The sequence below is a fragment of the Martes martes genome (genome assembly GCF_963455335.1).
Source record: "Martes martes genome assembly, chromosome: 10".
Classification (NCBI taxonomy): domain Eukaryota; kingdom Metazoa; phylum Chordata; class Mammalia; order Carnivora; family Mustelidae; genus Martes; species Martes martes.
Window position 1 is genome coordinate 50,835,652 of NC_137898.1, and position 19,117 is coordinate 50,854,768.

The following is a 19,117-nucleotide window of genomic DNA, read 5'->3' on the forward strand; positions in this document are numbered from 1 at the left end:
TTAGCCCCAGGGGTACAGGTCTGTGAATCACCAGGTTTATACACTTCACAGCACTCACCATAGCACACACCCTCCCCAATGTCCATAACCCAACCACCCTCTCCCTACCCCCCTCCCCCCAGCAACCCTCAGTGTTTTTTTGTGAGATTAAGAGTCTCTTATGGTTTGTCTCCCTCCCGATCCCATCTTGTTTCATTTATTCTTTTCCTACCCCCCCAAACCCCCCACATTGCCTCTCAACTTCCTCATATCAGGGAGATCATATGATAATTGTCTTTCTCCGATTGACTTATTTCACTAAGCATAATACCCTCTAGTTCCATCCACATTGTCACAAATGGCAAGATTTCATTTCTTTTGATGGCTGCATAGTATTCCATTGTGTGTGTGTGTGTGTGTGTGTGTGTGTGTGTGTGTACACACACATACCACATCTTCTTTATCTATTCATCTGTTGATGGACATCTAGGTTCTTTCCATAGTTTGGCTATTGTGGACATTGCTGCTATAAACATTCAGGTGCACGTGCCCCTTCGGATCACTACATTTGTATCTTTAGGGTAAATACCCAGTAGTGCAATTGCTGGGTCATAGGGTAGCTCTATTTTCAACTTTTTGAGGAACCTCCATGCTGTTATACAGAGTGGTTGCACCAGCTTGCATTCCCACCAACAGTGTAGGAGGGTTCCCCTTTCTCCACATCCTCGCCAGCATGTCATTTCCTGACTTTTAAATTTTAGCCATTCTGACTGGTGTGAGGTGGTATCTCATTGTGGTTTTGATTTGTATTTCCTTGATGCCGAGTGATGTGGAGCACTTTTTCATGCCATGATTTTTTTTATTTGTGCATTTTAAAGTATTTTTTAATTAAAGTATGGCCAACACACAGTGTTGCATTAGTTTCAGGTGTATGACATAGTGATTCAACAAGTCTATACACTATGCTGTGTTCACCACGAATGTAGCCACTATCTGTCACCAGACAATGCTATTAGAATACCGTTTACTGTATTCCCTGTGCTGTATGTTTTATCCCAGTGACCTATTCACCCCATAACTGGAAGCCTGTATCTCCCACTCCCCCTCACCCATTTTACCCATTACCCCCACTCTGTTTTCTGGGTTGGTTGGTTGGTTAGTTGGTTTTTTGGATAGTACCTATCCTAATGGGTATGAAGTGATACTTCACTGTAGTTTTAATTTGCACTTCCTTTATGATTAGTGATGTTGAGCATCTTTTCATGTGCTTATTGGCCATGTTTTATCTTCTGTGGAGAAATGTCCATTCAAGTCATTTAACCATTTTTTTAGTCAGAGGTGTTTTTCTTGTCACTGTCATTTTTGAGTTTTAGAAGTTCTCTGTATATTCTGAATATTTATCAGATACATGGTGTGTAATATTTATCAGAGTATGGCTCTCGTATGTGCAAATATTTTCTCCCATTCTGTGGATTGCCTTTTTACTCTGCAGATAGTTATCCTGATACACAAAATTTTTAATTTTCATGAAGTGCATTTTATCTCTCTTTCTTTTGTTTTGATGCCTTTAATATCATATTCAAGAAATCATTGCCAAATCCAATGTCATAATATTTTTATACTGTTGTAATTCCCACCTCTTTAGACCTCTGTGACACACTGTAAAAATTGCTTTAGAGTGATCGCTTTAGGTTACTGAAAACATTGCATTAAGTTCCCTTAATCTCTGATAGAGTGGAATCCAAGAAATATTAGCTATTTTTAGAGTGGCTAATCTATTAGTTTTATCTAGGAACAATATTCATTTTCATCAATGGATGAATTAAAGTTATTTGAGAACATGTGCTATTTGGGGTAAATACATAGCTTCTTTTTATTTGTCGTGTCATCTCTGGAATCTGCCAAGCGTAAGGGCCTGGGCTTTGGAACCATTAGTTCATCATTGCCTCTTCCACCCTCACTCATTAGGCCATTGCCTTGTTTTGAATTTGCAGGTGTCCCATTTGCTTGGTTATAATGTATTATCCTTTTAACATATGCTAGATTTGATTTGCTAAAATAGTGTTTAGAATTTTTATATCTGTATTCATGAAGCATATTGGTATAATTTTGTAATGTCTTCTGGCTTTATAATCAGATAACACAATCATAGATTGAGTTGAGAAGTATTCTGTTGTTAATTATTTGGAAGAATTTGTGTTGAACTGATATAAGTTATTTCTTAAGTGTTTAAGAGAATTTTTAATGAAGCCATTTCTTTTGGGGGCTTTCTTTGTGAGAAGACTTTTTACTACAATTTCAATTTCTCTAATAGGTATGCGCATATTCGTTATGTTTCCTCCTGAGTGTGGTTTAGTTTTTTCTTTTAAAGAATTTGTCCATTTCATCCAAGTAGTCAATATTGTTGACATAAAGTTGTTCATATTTCTTTATGGTTTTTTAAATATCTGTAGAATCTTCAGTAATGGTACCTCTCATTTGTGATATTTGTAATTTTGTCTTTCTGTTTCTAATCAGTCTGACTAAAGATTTATTAGTTAATCTCTAAGAACCAGCTTTTCGTTTTATTGATTTTTTTTCTGTTTTCTGTTTCATTAATGATTGCTTTAATCTTAATTCCCTTCTTTTGCTTGCTTTGACTTTAATTCGCTGTTTGTTTTTTCCTAATTTTCTATGTGTAAGCTGAGGTCATTGATTTGAAACCATTCTTCTTTCCTAACACAGGCATTTAGTGCTATAAATCTCCCCTAGAGAAATGGGTTAGTGGCATCTCACAAAATCTGATATATTTTCACTTTCATTTAGTGCAAAGTACTTTCTAATTTCCCCTTTTATTTATTCTTTGATCCATGAGTTAGTTAGCTTCCAAATTTGGAGATTTTCTAGATAAATCTGTTATTGATTTCTAATTTAATTCCATTCTGGTCAGAGAATATATTTGTATAGTTTGAATCCCTTTAAAATCTATTAAGACTGGGGCACCTGGGTGGCTCAGTCACTTAAGCATCTGCCTTTGGCTCAGGTCATGATGCCGATGTCATAGGATTGAGCCCAGTGTCAGGATCCCTGCTAAGTAGAAGTCTGCTTCTCCCTCTCTCTCTGCCCCCCCCACCTTGTGCAAGTGTACTCTCTCTCTCTCCGTCTCTCAAATAAAAATAAAATTTAAAAAATATATATATCAAGACTTATTTTATCACCCACAATTCAGGTTTTCTTGGTAAATATTTTGTATGCACTTGAAAAGCATGGGTATTTTGTTGCTGTGCTGTTAAAGTCAAGCACAGTACTTTCTGCCGCTATGTATTTGCCTGTTCTGGACATTTCATTTACATGAATGAAATTTTACAACATGTGATCTTTCATGACTGACTTCTTTCACTCAGCATAATGTTTTCTTTTTTTTTTTTTTTTTTTTTTTTTTAAAGATTTTATTTATTTATTTGACACAGAGAGATCACAAGTAGACAGAGAGGCAGGCAGAGAGAGAGTGGTGGGGGGAAGCAGGCTCCCCGCTGAGCAGAGAGCCGGATGCGGGACCCGATCCCAGGACCCCGAGATCATGACCTGAGCCGAAGGCAGCGGCTCAACCCACTGAGCCACCCAGGTGCCCCAGCATAATGTTTTCAATGTTTATCTGTGGTATAATATGTATCAGTACTTCATATCTTTTTATTGCCACATAATATTACATTGCATGTATGTGCCACATTTTATCAGCTGATGAACGTTTGAGTTGTTTCCATTTTTTTACTGAGATTTCATTCATATACCATAAAATTCACTTTTTTTAAGTGTGTAAAGGGCTTTTCCTTCTCTAAGTAGTATGGAGTTTCAGCTTTATCTGATCTTCAAAATTTGCTGCTGCTTATAAGTCCACTTTATGACTTCTAAAATTATATTAACATCACTGATGGTGTTGTCTTTTTTCTCATTCTCTTTACTCTTATATGTTTTACCATTTTTCTCTTTTGCTGTCATTTCATTGGGGTTCAGGGGCAAAAGAATATTCAGTCTGCCACATTTAATAAAAAGATCCCTTAAAATTATTTTGGAAGAAGGAAAACAAATTGTCAAAATTCTGTTACTTTTACTTCATTTTCATTTTGCCTTTTTCTCCTAGTATTTGTGTACTTATGGACGTAATCATAGCATATTTGGCTGATTTTCTTAAATGTAGCTTAATTACTTCATTCATAAACACGTCATCATATTAACTATTTTAATGGCAGCATAATATTCTTTTGTGTTAATAATGTTCTGTCATTTGCCTAACCTTTCTATGGTTAGACATTAAAATTGCTAACTTTGGAGGGGGGTATAGTTATTAAAGATAATGCCATAATAAACATTTTTGTAGAGCTTTGGCGCCATTTGAAAGTACACATAGTGAGAACTATGACTCACCAAATTTCCTCCATTTCCTCTGCCAGGACCTACTGATGCCTCTTCTTCTTTGGTTCCTTTTGTAGTTATATCTCAGAGAAAACACCTTGTCATATATCTACTAGCCTCTTTGCTGAGGATGTTCTCCCAGTCAGGCCCTCAGTCATACCACTTTACGGTGCTGTTATACACAGCATCATTAGGCTCATCAGTTATCACATGCGGAGTCTTGTCTCTCCATAGAGATTATAAGCACTTTGTAGACAGAAGTCCCATAGGACTTGCTATTGAGGTAGTGAAAACTGCAAGTTTCCAGTAAACACTTATGGATAGATTTTTTTGGTTTCATCCTAAACAGGTTTAAGAATAGTTAAATATGTTTTAAAATCCATGAGCTCGGGCGCCTGGGTGGCTCAGTCGGTAAAGCCTCTGCCTTCGGCTCAGGTCATGATCTCAGGGTCCTGGGATCTAGCCCCGCATCAGGATCTCTGCTCAGCAGGGAGCCTGCTTCACACCCGCCCCCGCCTGCCTCTCTGCCTACTTGTGATCTCTCTCTCTCTGTCAAATAAATAAATAAAATCTTAAAAAAAAAAAATCCATGAGCTCATAAAAATATGAATAAAAAAAGAAAAACTGGTCATTTCTAATGAATGTTAGAAAACAATGTGTTATTTTTAAAACTGATAAATGAAGGGATAATCTCATGTATTTATCCAATGCAGGCTACGTGTTTGGGGAAGTTTCTCTTTTAGAGAAACTCACTGATTAGAAACTCACTAGTGGGGCGCCTGGGTGGCTCAGTGGTTTAATGCCTCTGCCTTCAGCTCAGGTCATGATCCCAGGGTCCTGGGATCGAGCCCCACATCGGGCTCTCTGCTCAGCAGGGAGCCTGCTTCCTCCTCTCTCTCTGCCTGTTTCTCTGCCTACTTGTGATTTCTGCCTGTCAAATAAATGAATAAAATCTTTAAAAAAAAAAAAAAGAAAGAAAAAAAACTCACTAGTAAGTCAGGAAATAATGCTAAAATGAGAATATAACTATTTTATTATTCCTAATAATTAATGAATCTAAGCATTGATGATCAATAGTCTTTAACATCACAAAAAGAAAGACAACCATATATAATAGTAGTACCACCCATGAAGTATTCTTGCCAAATAATCAAGCCTGAAAATGATCAAGCTTCTACATCCAATTGTCAATTTGCTGGAAATATAGAGGACAAAAGAATATGTCACGTGGTACCACTGGGATGCAGTCAGCAACCAGCAGACTAACAGAAATTATTGGATAAATGATCCAGTTTCTCAACAAATAGATCACAAGTGGGAGGGAAAATAAGAGAGACAGAAAGAGACAGACAGATGGTGGAGGAACCTGTTGATCCATATGGATCATATATGGGTCCTTCCTGAATCAGACAAACTGTGCAATAAAACAAAAACAAAAAACAAAGAAAACCATTTAACATTTATAAGATAATTAAAAACTCAAATACTGACTAGATATTCTATATTAAAGAATGATTAATTTATTTAAATAGTGGATTTAGAAAAAAATCTGCATGAAATCATTTCTTTTTAACAATATGGCCAGTCTGTCAATAACCCAAAAATGTTTATTGGTAAAGGAAGCAATGGGAATTATTTTTTTTTTAGGCCCCTCTCAAGCATTTCCAGGCACTATTAAATGGTGCTGAAACCAATAATCAGAGTTGACAGTTGACATGTTTGATAATGTTCATACACCACTGTTTATAATAGGAAAAATTTGAAAACAATAAAAATGTCCATTAACAGGAACAAGGAAGTGCTATATATTCATGTAATGGGATTCCATACACTTTAGTTAAATTATGCAGCAATTAAGAAACTAGATTCCATAGCTAAACTGCTAGAGTTTGACTCCATTTCTAGTTCTACCACTTCCTGGCAGTTTTCTCTAGGACAAGTTACTTAATTTCTCTGTACCTCAGTTCCTTTACGTTTAAACCAGGACTAAATAATAGTACTTATCTCAGTGGATCACAGGTTGTGTAAAGACTAAGTAGGTTGATAAATATACATAGTGAAAGCTCAGTTAGGTTAGTTTTAATAATTACTATTATTTGTTATTATTAACTAAATAATATGTGAAAAACCAAGTTCTAGAAGAAAACACAATGTGGTATCATTTATATAAAGTTTAAAAACCTGCAGAAAGTGGGGGAGGGAAGAAATTTGGGTCCTGTCTTGTAATTTTAAGAATACCAAACCCAGGGAGTCACCTGGGTGGCTCAGTCAGTTGGACGACTGACTCTTGGTTTTGGTCCAGGTCATGGTCTCAGGGACATGGGATCAATCTGCTGGTCCTGTCAGGGCTCTGGCCTCTGTACTCAGTGGGGAGGCTGCTTTCCCTCTCCCTCTGCTCCTCCCCTGACTTACTCATTCTCTCATCCTCTTTTACTAAAATAAATAAAATCTTAAAAAAAAAAAACAAAAACAGCACTGACAAAGGACTTGACAACAAACTTGTATTTGATTCCTGCTAATTTTTGGACCACAAAGGAAAAAGTCTGATTTGTCATCTGATCTCTTAATATTTACTAAGCAACTTAATACAAAGAATCATTAGCAGGATAAGTCATTTAAAGACTTCAACCCTGTCATTCCAGCTACTGAAATGGCACATCAAATGAATACAGGGCAGTGCTAGTGAATGAATACTTCTTGTGTAGGAATTGTGTGCCAAGATTTTCTAAGTAACTCAGGAGAGGTTTAGACCATTACGAATTTGAGGTTACTTTCATTGTTCAATTGTAGAGTATCAGGTAGTAGAAAAGAAAAAAACTATAGTAGATTCTCACAGTTACCTTTTTTTTTAACTATTAGGATTATTTGCCATTTTGTAAATTACACTGACTAATGCACACAGTATCCTATATACTCCTTGCTTGTAGGCCGCTCGCTTTCTGCTCCTTTTGATTGTATGTTTACATAGTGTTCGTTGTGTTTTGCTTCAATTAATTACATAGTTTAATTAAATATTACATAAATCAATGAAAAAGTTATATACTTTGACAAGTATCACCAATAGAGATAAAATGAAATTGCAATATAATCCTAAATATTCTTCGTGGACATACACAGGTATAAAAGTCATATAAATGGGAATGAAAAATACCTAATTCAGGATCATTGTTACCTCTGAATTCAGAGGCAGATGGGATCAAGAGAGGTACATGGTGGGCTTCAATCATATCTATAATGTTGAATATCCTTTGTTTTAAAAAATGCATGAAGCCAACATGTTTAAGGTTTGATTAAGATTTGGTAAATACAGGTTTTTGATTCACATTTTTCCTATTCCTGTCTTCCTTTTGTTTGTCTCTCAAGAATAAGCATTTGAGGGTGAGAAGAGAGAGGCAAACCGTAAGACAGACTTTTAACTACAGAGAACAGAGTTGCTGGAGGAAGATGGGGCAGTGATGGGTATTAAGGAGGGCATTTGTGGTGAACACAGGGTGTTGATGTAAGTGATAAATCACTAAATTCTACTTCTGAAACTAATATGACACTGTATGTTAACTAACTGGAATTTAAATAAAAACTTGAAACAAAAAAATACTCAAATTTTTAAAGTGACTTAATATCTGGACTTGGTCAGGCTGGTGTAGAATCATAAAAGGACTGGCTGGCATTATCCCCAAACTGTGCAAAGAGATATACTTATATTCTGGTATCCAGAGCTGGATAGGAAATAGCCAGCAACTTAAACAATGAATCTTTGTATTCTGCATTATTCCTTAAGACCATTACGTATTTATGGAATTGGTCCTGCCAGCTAACTTTTTTTCCTGAAATCTGGTTTCCCTCTAAGCTCCCTAATTGGGGCCTTGGGCCTGGAGACCAAACATGTCTAGCCAGGCAGACCTTAGGACAGGCCCCACATACTGGTATTTTGACCTTTCCCTTGACCAACTTGTCTCTGAGATGATTTGTGTCCATTTATTTGGATTTGAATCTGGCCTGCTGATCGGTGACCTCATTAAGTTATTCTCCATATCCTATCTCATGCTGAGGTTGCCTTTGAATGCTTTGTGTAAAATGACTAGCATTGCTTAATCTAGGTACCATCCGGGCTATTTTTTTCTAGATAAGGAAGGCAGTCAACATATTTTTTAACATCTCATAAAATTGCATGCCAAAATATCACTTGTTTCTTTAGGGAAGAATAATAAGAATTATTAGGAAGTGTAAAATAAATAGTGTTGCAAAATTGGAGGGAAAGGAAGAGATGTCATTTGACAACAACATTCCCTACCACCACCACCACCACCCTTAGTGAGTCTCACCTTTGAGCAAAATAAAAGGTTGTGAAGTTGGCATATGGACCAGTTTGATTTTAAGAAAGTTTTTTCTTCAAACCAAAGAAGTGATTAGAATCAGGAGATAGTTTTATAGACAGGTGCTTATTTTCCTTGTTTATGACTAAAACTACTAGCGTATGATATAGCACATTAGAAACCCTAAACAGTCTCATCACATCTTTCTCTAGATAATTATAATATAGTTTTCTTTTGTGGAATATCTCAATTTTTTTAACTTACAGAAGTGACGTTGAATAATAGAAAACCTTATTTCTGTTCCTTTCTCTTCTGCCCATCTTGCTGGATGAGCTTAGGTAAATCCATTTTCTTTGTAAGGTCTCTCAAATATACAGTGAAGACATGAAGTTTTCACCTTACCACCTACTTTCAAGACCAGCCAGACCACAATGCTCCATTTTTGTATTGCCATCTTAAGTTCTGATGGGATGTAGGCAGAATAATGTGCTACTGCCCTCTGCTGGTCCTAAGAACACACCTGTCCATCAGTGCAGTGGCCCTGCCCATCCCAACACTGACAGACACGGTGTCTCTTGCTTATGCTTGGGAAGATGCTTGGGAGGTGAATTTCATGTTTGGAAAAATAATTATATTTGAGTATTTGGAAATTAATGATTTCTTATGCATATATCAGATGCCATAACCATGTACAACTGTCTTGTCACCAAAAAGTATTTATCCTATAGTCACTTGTCCCCCTGCTACAGTTTCTCACTTGGTAAACACCTTGTGGGTTCTGACTCTTTGAGCCACTGTCATTGTTTTATACCATCTTCCTGCCTTGGAACATATATAGTCCACTTTTTTTTGGAAGATTTAGGGGAGTGAGTTTTTGCATATTCATTTTTAGTTTGTCAATAAATAGGAAGATAATACTTGGTAAGTAACTGCCAAGGAGAGTGAATATGCAACATCAGTAAGAAAAATGCTGAAAAACAAAGACAGGACTTCATTATACTTTCAGATCCCTGGGGAGCTCTGCCAATTTGTAATAAAAGATCTATAATTAATAATAGCTTTTTTGGTATGTCAGCGATCCTAAAAGTACTTTATGTGAGAAACTGATAAGGATTTGTTAAAAGCTCTGGTTTTCTGAGTCCATCTGTATTAATTTCAGAACTCCAAAATTTTAAGAGCTAGTATTTACTACATCGCATTTGTACGAAATAGTGCTGCCTCTGACTACACCTACGGGAAGGGCAACTGAGAATTTTTTTTGTCTTGTTTGACTTTCATGTCTTTAAAATCCCTTTCAAAATGAACATTGTTAGTCCTTAGATTGCTGCGGGGCAAACACACACACTCACACACACACACACAGACAGAGACACGCGACCTGCATCCCTCGTATCTGCAAGCAGAGTATAGGAGGAACATGTGATTCACTTTGTCTGTGGCTTCTGCTTACGTACTCAGAGAACCACATTTTGCCCATGATTTCCCATTGGGAGGTAGGAACTGTATTTTTAAACGAGTATATAGGCATATGAAGATCAACAGCGATCCTTATACAGCTTACCGTTGGGGAACTCTTGATTTTTGATCACAGTCAATCCCAACTTACAGCCACCCGACTGGAGTTACAGTCAATCACCTCAGCAGCAGTACATAGTCCTGTCTTGAAAGGGACTTACACATGGGATGCAGAAATATGTAGACCCTCATAGGCAAAATCACAGCCATCCCACTTGCATTAGTACATGTAAGTACTACATAAGTACTACATTTCATGGTATGTGTGGTACCTATTTTCAGTTCTAGGTTTAGTCTGCTCTAGACCAAAAAGAAAATTAGCATGTATTGAGCATATTATTTTTACCAAATGTCTTATTCATCTGTTAAGCATCCCTAAGAAATGAACCAACTTTTGGTACATAACAGTAACATGTGTAACCTTAATGTAATCTTCAGTGTCCAATATTCTAAGAGAGAAGTCAGTTTACTTGCTTCTTAGCCTTTTGGCTAAGATCAAGTGGAAAGAAGTCAATTTATTAAATTGCTTTAAAAGAAAACATATCAGAAACTTTAGTTCTGCTCAATTCCAAAAAAAATAAAATGGACAAAAAGGATGTTTATTGAGAATGTTACCTGCTGTTTCCTGAGAAATGATGGATTAAAAAAGTTTTGAAACATCTTTAATCTTTAGAGATGAAAGTAAGAGCTGTGGAAAGATGGTTTAAATCATTAACTGAAACTTGACAATATGAATCATATGTAAAAGTAAAAATACAATGTTAATTAAAATCATATCAGATCTTCAGGGCAGAATATTACTTTGAGAAACAAAGTCCTAAAGTGCAGAAAAAAACAGCAGTGCTAATTAGTATTTATTTTATGATGCTCTTTTGCAAGACAATTCGGTATAGAAAAAAGAGCAGGGGTTTTGGAACCAAGCAAACTTTAGGCTTAAAAACCAGCTTTACTACTCATGTAACTTGGTATCTGACTTTAGACAATTGCTTAAACCTCCCTGAACTTCTGTTTCCTGTTCTGTAAATTGGCAATAATAATGTGCATCTTATATTTAGTATTAAATGAGGTGTGTAAATATTTATGAAGTGCCCCAAATGCCTGCAGAGTTAGTTTTCCTTCTCTTTACTGTAAATCACAGAGTAAAGTTTGCTCTTAATTTGAAGCCCAACAGAAGTCCTGGAAAGGAAGGAATGGTTTGAGATTACCTTCCCATGACCATTTGGTGAGCAGAAAATGCCCTCAAAGCCCAGGACAGTCTGCTAGGGAGTACGTGGGGCAGGCAGCAGCGTTGGTGGGAGGTAAAGAGCTAGAGTAGGGAGGGTGTGACTCTTCTTGAGTCTCGAATGCATGATATGCCCTCATTCTGTGTGTAAGGCCGAGCTGCAGGCTCACTCACTTTTCATTTAGTGCCCCCCAAAAATGTACTGTAGAAAAAAATTTAAATTATCTGAAGTTTAATGTTTAGGTTGTGATGGATTTCATTGACATATCCCAGTTGTACTAAGAGCTACCAGCTCTACAGTGTGCACAGCACAGTGCCGGGTACTTTTCATACATTCTCTAATTCATATGGTAACTTCAATTTCTAGCTATTGCTAAAATGTCCATAGAAAGACTGAGACCCTGAAGGATTCAATAGCAAGCCCAAAGTTGCCAGTTAAAAATGAATAAGTTTCTGATTGCTAAGCTTGTACTGCCCTAAGATCATTGTTTAGGTAAACCCTTTAATGGTATCTGTGGTTAACCATGACCCCTGTAATTTTTTGAATTGTCATGACTCTGTCAGCCCTGTGGTGATGCGTATTGTGTGTTCTCACAGAAACTGGCCCCTGGAGTCAGCCAGTTTGCTTACACCTGTGTTCAGGACCACCCCATTTGGACAAATCAGCAATTTTGGGAGACAACCTTCTACAATGCAGTGCAGGAACAGGTGCGCTCCCTGTATCTCTCAGCCACAGAAGACAATCATGCCCCACATCTGAAGCGAAAGGTAAGAGAAGAAAGATACTAGTGTGGGGGCGCCTGGGTGACTCAGCCAGTTGAAGCCTCTGCCTTCGGCTCAGGTCATGATCCCAGGGTCCTGGGATCGGGCCCCGCGCCGGGCTCTCTGCTCAGTGGCGAGCCTGCTTCCTCCTCTCTCTCTGCCTGCTTCTCTGCCTACTTGTGATCTCCGTCTCTCAAATAAATAAATAAAATCTTTAAAATAAAAAAAAAAAAGATACTAGTTCGGAACTGGTGTCATGGCTTCAAGGAAAGCTTATTCAAGTATTCCCAGAGCAAAAAGAAATCTAGCCACTTTCTGCCAGTGTATTTGAGGTTCATCTTAGGGAGTCCTGTGGTGATCATCTTTCTTCTGTTGATTTCTGGTATTATATTTTTCCATAATAGCTTCTTAATACAGTCTTTAGCAGTGGAATTGTTTTATTACATGTTAATAAATAGGAATTCTTTGGAAATGATTATAGTAAGTTGAACAGAAAATGAAAATACCTGAGCAGGTGTCTTTGTGCAATTAACTTTTTGAAGAAGTGTCAAATTAAAGTTAAATAACTCTAATAAAAAGCTTTTGCACAGCAAAGGAAACAGTCGACAAAACCAAAAGGCAGCCAATGGAATGGAAGAAGATACTTACAAATGTCTAACCAGATAAAGGGCTAGTATCCAAAGTCTATAAAGAACTTCTCAAACTCAACACCAAAAAACAAATAATCCCATCAAGAAATGGGCAGAAGACATCAACTGACATTTCTGCAAAGAAGACATACAAGTGACCAACAGACACATGAAAAAGTGCTCAACATCACTAGCATTGTGAAAACCACAATAAGATACCACCTCACACCAGTCAGAAAGGCTAAGCTTAACAAGTCAGAAAACAATAGATGTTATCGAGGATGTAAAGAAAGGGGAACCTGCTGCTGGTGGGAATGCAAGCTGGTACAGCCACTCTGGAAAATAGTATGGAGGTTCCTCAAAAAGTTAAAAACAGCTACCCCATGACCCAGCAATTGCAGTACTAGGTATTTACCCAAAGAATACAAACATAGTGATCCAAAGGGGCACCTGCACGCCAATGTTTTTTGCAGCAGTGGCCACAAATATGGAAAGAGCCCAGATGTCCATCAACAGATGAATGGATAAAGGAGATATGAGATATATATATATGAATATTACTCAGCTATCAAAAAGAATGAACATTTGTAACAACCTGGATGGAATTAGAGGTATTATGCAAAGCAAAATAAGTCAGCAGAGAAAGATAATTTCATATGATTTCACTCATATTTGGAATTTAAAAAACAAAACAGAGGATCGTAGAGAGGGAAAAATAAAGTAAGACGAAATCAGAGAGGGAGCCAAACCATAAGAGACTCTTATACACAGGAAACAAACTGAGGGTTGCTGGAGGAGTGGTGGGTGGTGAGATGGGTTAACTGGGTGATGGAAGTTAAGAAGAGCACTTGATGTAATGAGCTCTGTGTGTGATATGCAACTGATGAATCACTAAACTCTACCTCTGAAACTAATAATATATCATATAGTAATTAATTGAATTTGAACAAAATAAAATAAACAAAAAACAAAACAAAATGACTCTGAAATAAATATAAAATTCAATAGTTCTTAAAAGTATGTCAGCAATAAATCTATTTCTCCTTTTAGGAATAGTCAATATGTTTCCATATATTTTATCAGCATGAATTATACTTAAGAAAAATATCAAGAAAATATTTTAAGATAAGAAAATTACAGGCATCTGGGTGGCTTAGTTGGTGTAGCGTCTTGCCTCAACCGCTATTTTAAATTGACTTTATATTATGTGAGATGAATGAATTTAGAAACTACATAGTACTATTCAAATATTTCTTTGTCTCCTGTAATTTTAAATATTGTCTATTCTTGACAATGATAAAAATAGAAACTTTAATAAAAAAAATACCACTATCTGACATTTATCTTGTATTCCAAATTATTATTATACACTGTTAGTGTGAATTATTTACTTAATTTAATGTAAAACTCAGACTTTTCTTTCAAAACACCAAATACACTTGGGTAATGGTTAACTATAACAGATGCAAATTAATTTGAGGTCATGCTCCAGAAATATTTGGGCTAGTGTGGTGCTTTTGGTAGTTTTTTAAAGCAGATATAAAGCTAACATTGATATATCTCAAAAGCATTTGTAGAGCAAACACATGTCACTGCTTCTCTGTCCTTTTTTCTAAAGAAGTCTCTTAGTGATACCTAGATTAGATACAAGTGAGACTAGTATACTAGCTTCTCTTAGCATTTCAGCCTACTAAGAAACTCCTCTTCAAAATCCTGTTGTCAAACCATAAAAGACTCTTTTTTTTTTTTTAAAGATTTTATTTATTTATTTGACAGAGATCACAAGTAGGCAGAGAGGCAGGCAGAGAGAGAGGAGAAAGCAGGCTCTCCACGGAGCAGAGAGCCCGATGCGGGGCTCGATCCCAGGACCCTGGGATCATGACCTGAGCCGAAGGCAGAGGCTTTAACCCACTGAGCCACCCAGGCGCCCAAACCATAAAAGACTCTTAATCTCACAAAACAAACTGAGGGTTGGGGGGAGTGGGTTGTGGACATTGGGGAAGGTATGTGCTATGGTGAGTGCTATGAAGTGTGTAAACCTGGCAATTCACAGACCTGTACCCCTGGGGCTAATAATACATTATATGTTTATAAAAAAATTAAAAAATTAAAAAAAAAATCCTATTGTCAGGGGCACCTGGGTGGCTCATTGCATTAAGTGTCTGCCTTTAGCTCAGGTCATGATCCCAGGGGCCTGCCCGCATCTGCTCTCTGCTGAGCAGAGAGCCTGCTTCCCCCTCCCTCTCTGCCTACTTTTGATCTCATCCTCTCTGTCAAATAAATAAATAAAATCTTTTTAAAAAATAAAAATAAAATCCTATTTTCAGACTCAAAAAAAAAAAAGGATTTTGAGCATTGGGGATGGTATGTGCTATGGTGAGTGCTGTGAAGTGAGTAAACCTGGTGATTCACAGACCTGTACCCCTGGGGCTAATAATACATCATATGTTAAATAAATAAATAAGGATTTTGCCTCATCCCATAGATACAGCTATCCTAAATATCCCAGAAATCAGTCTGAAGACTGGCAAAACCAACTCTACAACCTAAGATAGAGAAGAGGCCATGTCAAAGAAGGTAGGAAGTGCAGAGATGGGGCTTGGGGGAGAAACAGTTCGTGGTCACTGCAGTAGGGAGGGAGCCACAGTTGCATAGGAGAGTGAGAGATTACCTAGCACACGGGGGAGTGCATGGGGAAAACAAATTCCCATAGCATTTGGCTTAGAAAGTAAGAGGGCCCAAATTTCATGAGTTCTTGCAACCAGCAGGGCTTAAAACCTGGAGTTTTAAAGGTCAGTGGACTTCAAAAGCCAAACTATGGAAAGAGCCCAGATGTCCACTGACAGATGAATGAATAACGATGTGGTATATATACACACTGGAAGACTACTCAGCTACCAAAAAAATGAAACCTTGCCATTTGCAACAACATGGATGGAACTAGAGGGTATTATGCTAAGGGAAATAAGTCAGTCAGAGAAAGACAACTATCATATGATCTCTCTTACATTTGGAATTTTAAAAAACAAAACAGGATCATAGGGGAAGAGAAGAAAAAATAAAACAAGATGAAATCAGAGAGGGAGACAAGCTGTAAGAGACTCTAAAGCATAGGAAATGAACTGAGATTGCTGAAGGGAAGGGGAGTCCAGGGATAGGGTAACTGGGTGGTGGACATTAAGGAAGGCAAATGATGTGGTAAACACTGGGTATTATATAAGACTGATGAATCACTTACCTCTACCTCTGAAACCAATAATACATTATATGTTAATAGAATTTAAATAAAAATAGATAATTTTTTTAAAAATATGCCAAAAAAATTCTCGGCCCAAATAAAATATAAATACATAAATAAAAATAAAGTTAAAAACTTGATAAAAAATAAAATAGATGGGGGCCTGGGTGGCTCAGTTGGTTGAGTGGCTGCCTTCAGCTCAGGTCATGATCCTGGAGTCCTGGGATTGAGTCCCACATCCGGCTCCCAGCTCCGTGGGAGTCTGCTTCTCCCTCTGACTTTCTCCCCTATCATACTGTCTCTCACTCTCTCTCTCTCCCAAATAAATAAAATCTTTTAAAAAATGAAGTAAAATAAAATAGATTCCATTGTTATACCTGTGTCCTGATAGTATTTGACTCCCACATTTACCAGGATATCTATCTCTATTTTGTGTGACTTTTGTCATTCTGTCTTCTCCTCCCAAAGAGCAGAAGAGAAGAAACATACCCAAATATTAGTAAATGCTACTGGACCTACATTCATTTATACGTATTTCCCGTTGACAGTTTGTTATAACTGGCTGTTTGAAAGGAACAGGACCATAGAGATAAGTAAATGCAATGAAATGTTCAAAGTAAAAGGCTTTGCTGCTCCTTCCTTGGATTTAGCACATTGTTCCACTCAAGTCCAGCTGGAGCTGGCAGGAAAAAGAAGAGTTGATTTTGTTTTGTTGTTGTTGTTACATGTTTTATTTATATATTTTCTTTCTTTTTTTTTTTTTTTTTTTGGTGACATGGGTATTTAATAGATGGATAATTGAAACATGTTCCATGATTTTTGAAACTTGGGTCATGCATTTACATTGTTTTGCTTCATTTTTTTAGGAGAAGCTTCCAGATGATCGGTATCAGGAGAAGACAGCAATGGACCTGGCAGCTGAGCAGCTACGCCTTTGGCCTTCTCTGAGCAAAGCAACTCAGCAGGAGCTGGTGCAGCGTGAGGAAAGCACTGTCTTCAGTCAGGCCATTCATTTTGCAAACCTCATGGTCAACCTGCTAGTTCCACTGGATACGAGTAAAAACAAGCTCCTGAGAACGTCGGCACCAGGTGACTGGGAGAGTGGAAGCAACAGCATTGTCACGAACAGGTACCAAAAAGCGCACATCCAGAGACCCTCCTGTTCTTCGCTTAACAGACTAAATAAAGTATTTGGGGCAAATACTGCTGTACATATTTCAAAATTTTAAGCATTTGCCTTACCTTCAGAGCTGCTCAACTCTTTCTTTTTTCCAACTCCGTATAAAAGACCTTCACTTCATCTGATTGTTCGTAACCACCTCCCACAGTCTCTTTTCTTTCATGACCTAATTTTTTCAACTGTCTCACCCACTACTGATCAAGCCCTTCAGTTACTTTCTGCCATAGCAATTTACAGAGAGCACTCTGGAAAATTACTAATGAACTTCTTGTTCATTAGTTATTTTTTGTTTCTGGGCCCTCCTTTTTTCAATGTATGCATTGCATTTGTCTATAATCATGTCCTCAACCGTACCTTGCTCCCGACCCGACATGGACTTCCAGTGCCACTAAAAATAAACCCATGGACTACAAGACCTAACAGGATTTGGCTCTTGACGACTGCTCTGACTTTATTTCCTGTCATTCTTCTGTCAAGAAAACTGGTCTCCCTGCTAATGCTAATCCTCAAACACTCTAAACATAATACCGCCTCAGGGTCTTGGTATTTGTTCCCACAATCTGGAATAGTCTCCCTGAAACAGTCACAAGAATCACTCCCTCACTTCACTTAATTCTCTGCTCAAATGCCATCTACCTAGAGAGGTCTTCCTGACTTCCCTATCTTAAGTAGCACAGGCATCACTCTTTGTCCTACCTTGCATTTTTTTTCTTTCATGGCACTTGCCACAACCTGATTTGTTTTCATATATTTGCTTATTGTATGACTCATTCATTGCTGTACCCCCAGCTCTTTGCATGTAGTACATACCCAGTAAGTATTTGGTTGAACATATGATGAAATGAATGAATGCATGAACTGCTTACCCAACAGTAGTGATGTACTAACCTCTTAGGTCTTCAGTGATACTCTAACATGCTGGTAGTTCTTTTAACTCTTGTAAATCCTTCTCAGGCTCTTTCAGGCAGCTTCTCTTCTCCCCCATTCTCAGTCCCTTTTCTACATGCTTCATACTCTCTTAGAAACTCATCCACAGCCCACATCTCTGACCCCAACCTCTCAATCTCTCTATCCCAGATACTTTATTTTTGTCAAGAATACCCGAGAGCTTCTAGTCTTCCAGGCTAAACAACTTTTTGTTGTTTTAAAGTCAGCCTTTCACACCATGCAGTCAACTGCACAGGTCTCTTATTTCCTCCTGCAGAGAAGTTATTTTATGTGAACAATATAGCCTAGGCCTTCATCGCTTCAAACTATAGATGACCAAGCTCCTTGAAAGTCTACTTAGTGAATGGCTAAGACACTTAAGTTTCTTAATGCTTTGGGATGGTGTGAGGCCATATTCACAGTTTAGCTTTACCTTAAGACTGATTCAGCTAATATAGTTGGATTTGGAGGAAAGAGAACTAAGTAGTTTAGAACAAACAAAGGAATCTTTTCCATGATGAGCAGTCTAAAAGAAGGCATAGGAGGCCAGAGTGTTTGTCGAACAGTGGAAACCGAATAAGCAGCAAAGACGGGGATTGAGCTTTCACATCCACTATTTCAAATTCATTCCCTTCTGTTGCATGATTTTATCACGTACAGAAGACTGATGGCTTCAAAGTGTCTAAAAGTGCTGTGGTTCACTCAAAGAGACAAATATTGGCAACAGAAAGGCTCGCAGGACAGTTTGGTTCTTCCATTTGAAAAAATATGCTATTTTCTGGGAAAAGTTCTTTTACTTCACCTACCAGGGAACATGTCTCCTAGTTGTCAAAGGCCAAAGATAGCAATATTACTTTGTCTGGTTCTGTGTGGTAATTAACGTGAGAGAACAGTTGTTTTTTTTGTTTTTTTTTTTAGAAGTTTCAAGTATCAGATAATAAATGGAAGAGTCTATTTTTG

The 19,117-nt window shown here is 37.5% G+C and overlaps 1 protein-coding gene across 2 annotated transcripts in view; it reads left to right on the forward strand.

Annotated features, from left to right (window-relative positions):
• Positions 1–19,117, forward strand: part of SBF2 (SET binding factor 2) — a 463,869-nt gene that overhangs the window by 383,341 nt on the left and 61,411 nt on the right. For both annotated transcript variants that reach the window (XM_080816668.1, XM_080816669.1), the window contains exons 18-19: positions 12,019–12,189; positions 16,917–17,179. In XM_080816668.1, the coding sequence (XP_080672794.1) occupies positions 12,019–12,189; positions 16,917–17,179 (434 nt within the window). The remainder of the gene's footprint in view (positions 1–12,018; positions 12,190–16,916; positions 17,180–19,117) is intronic.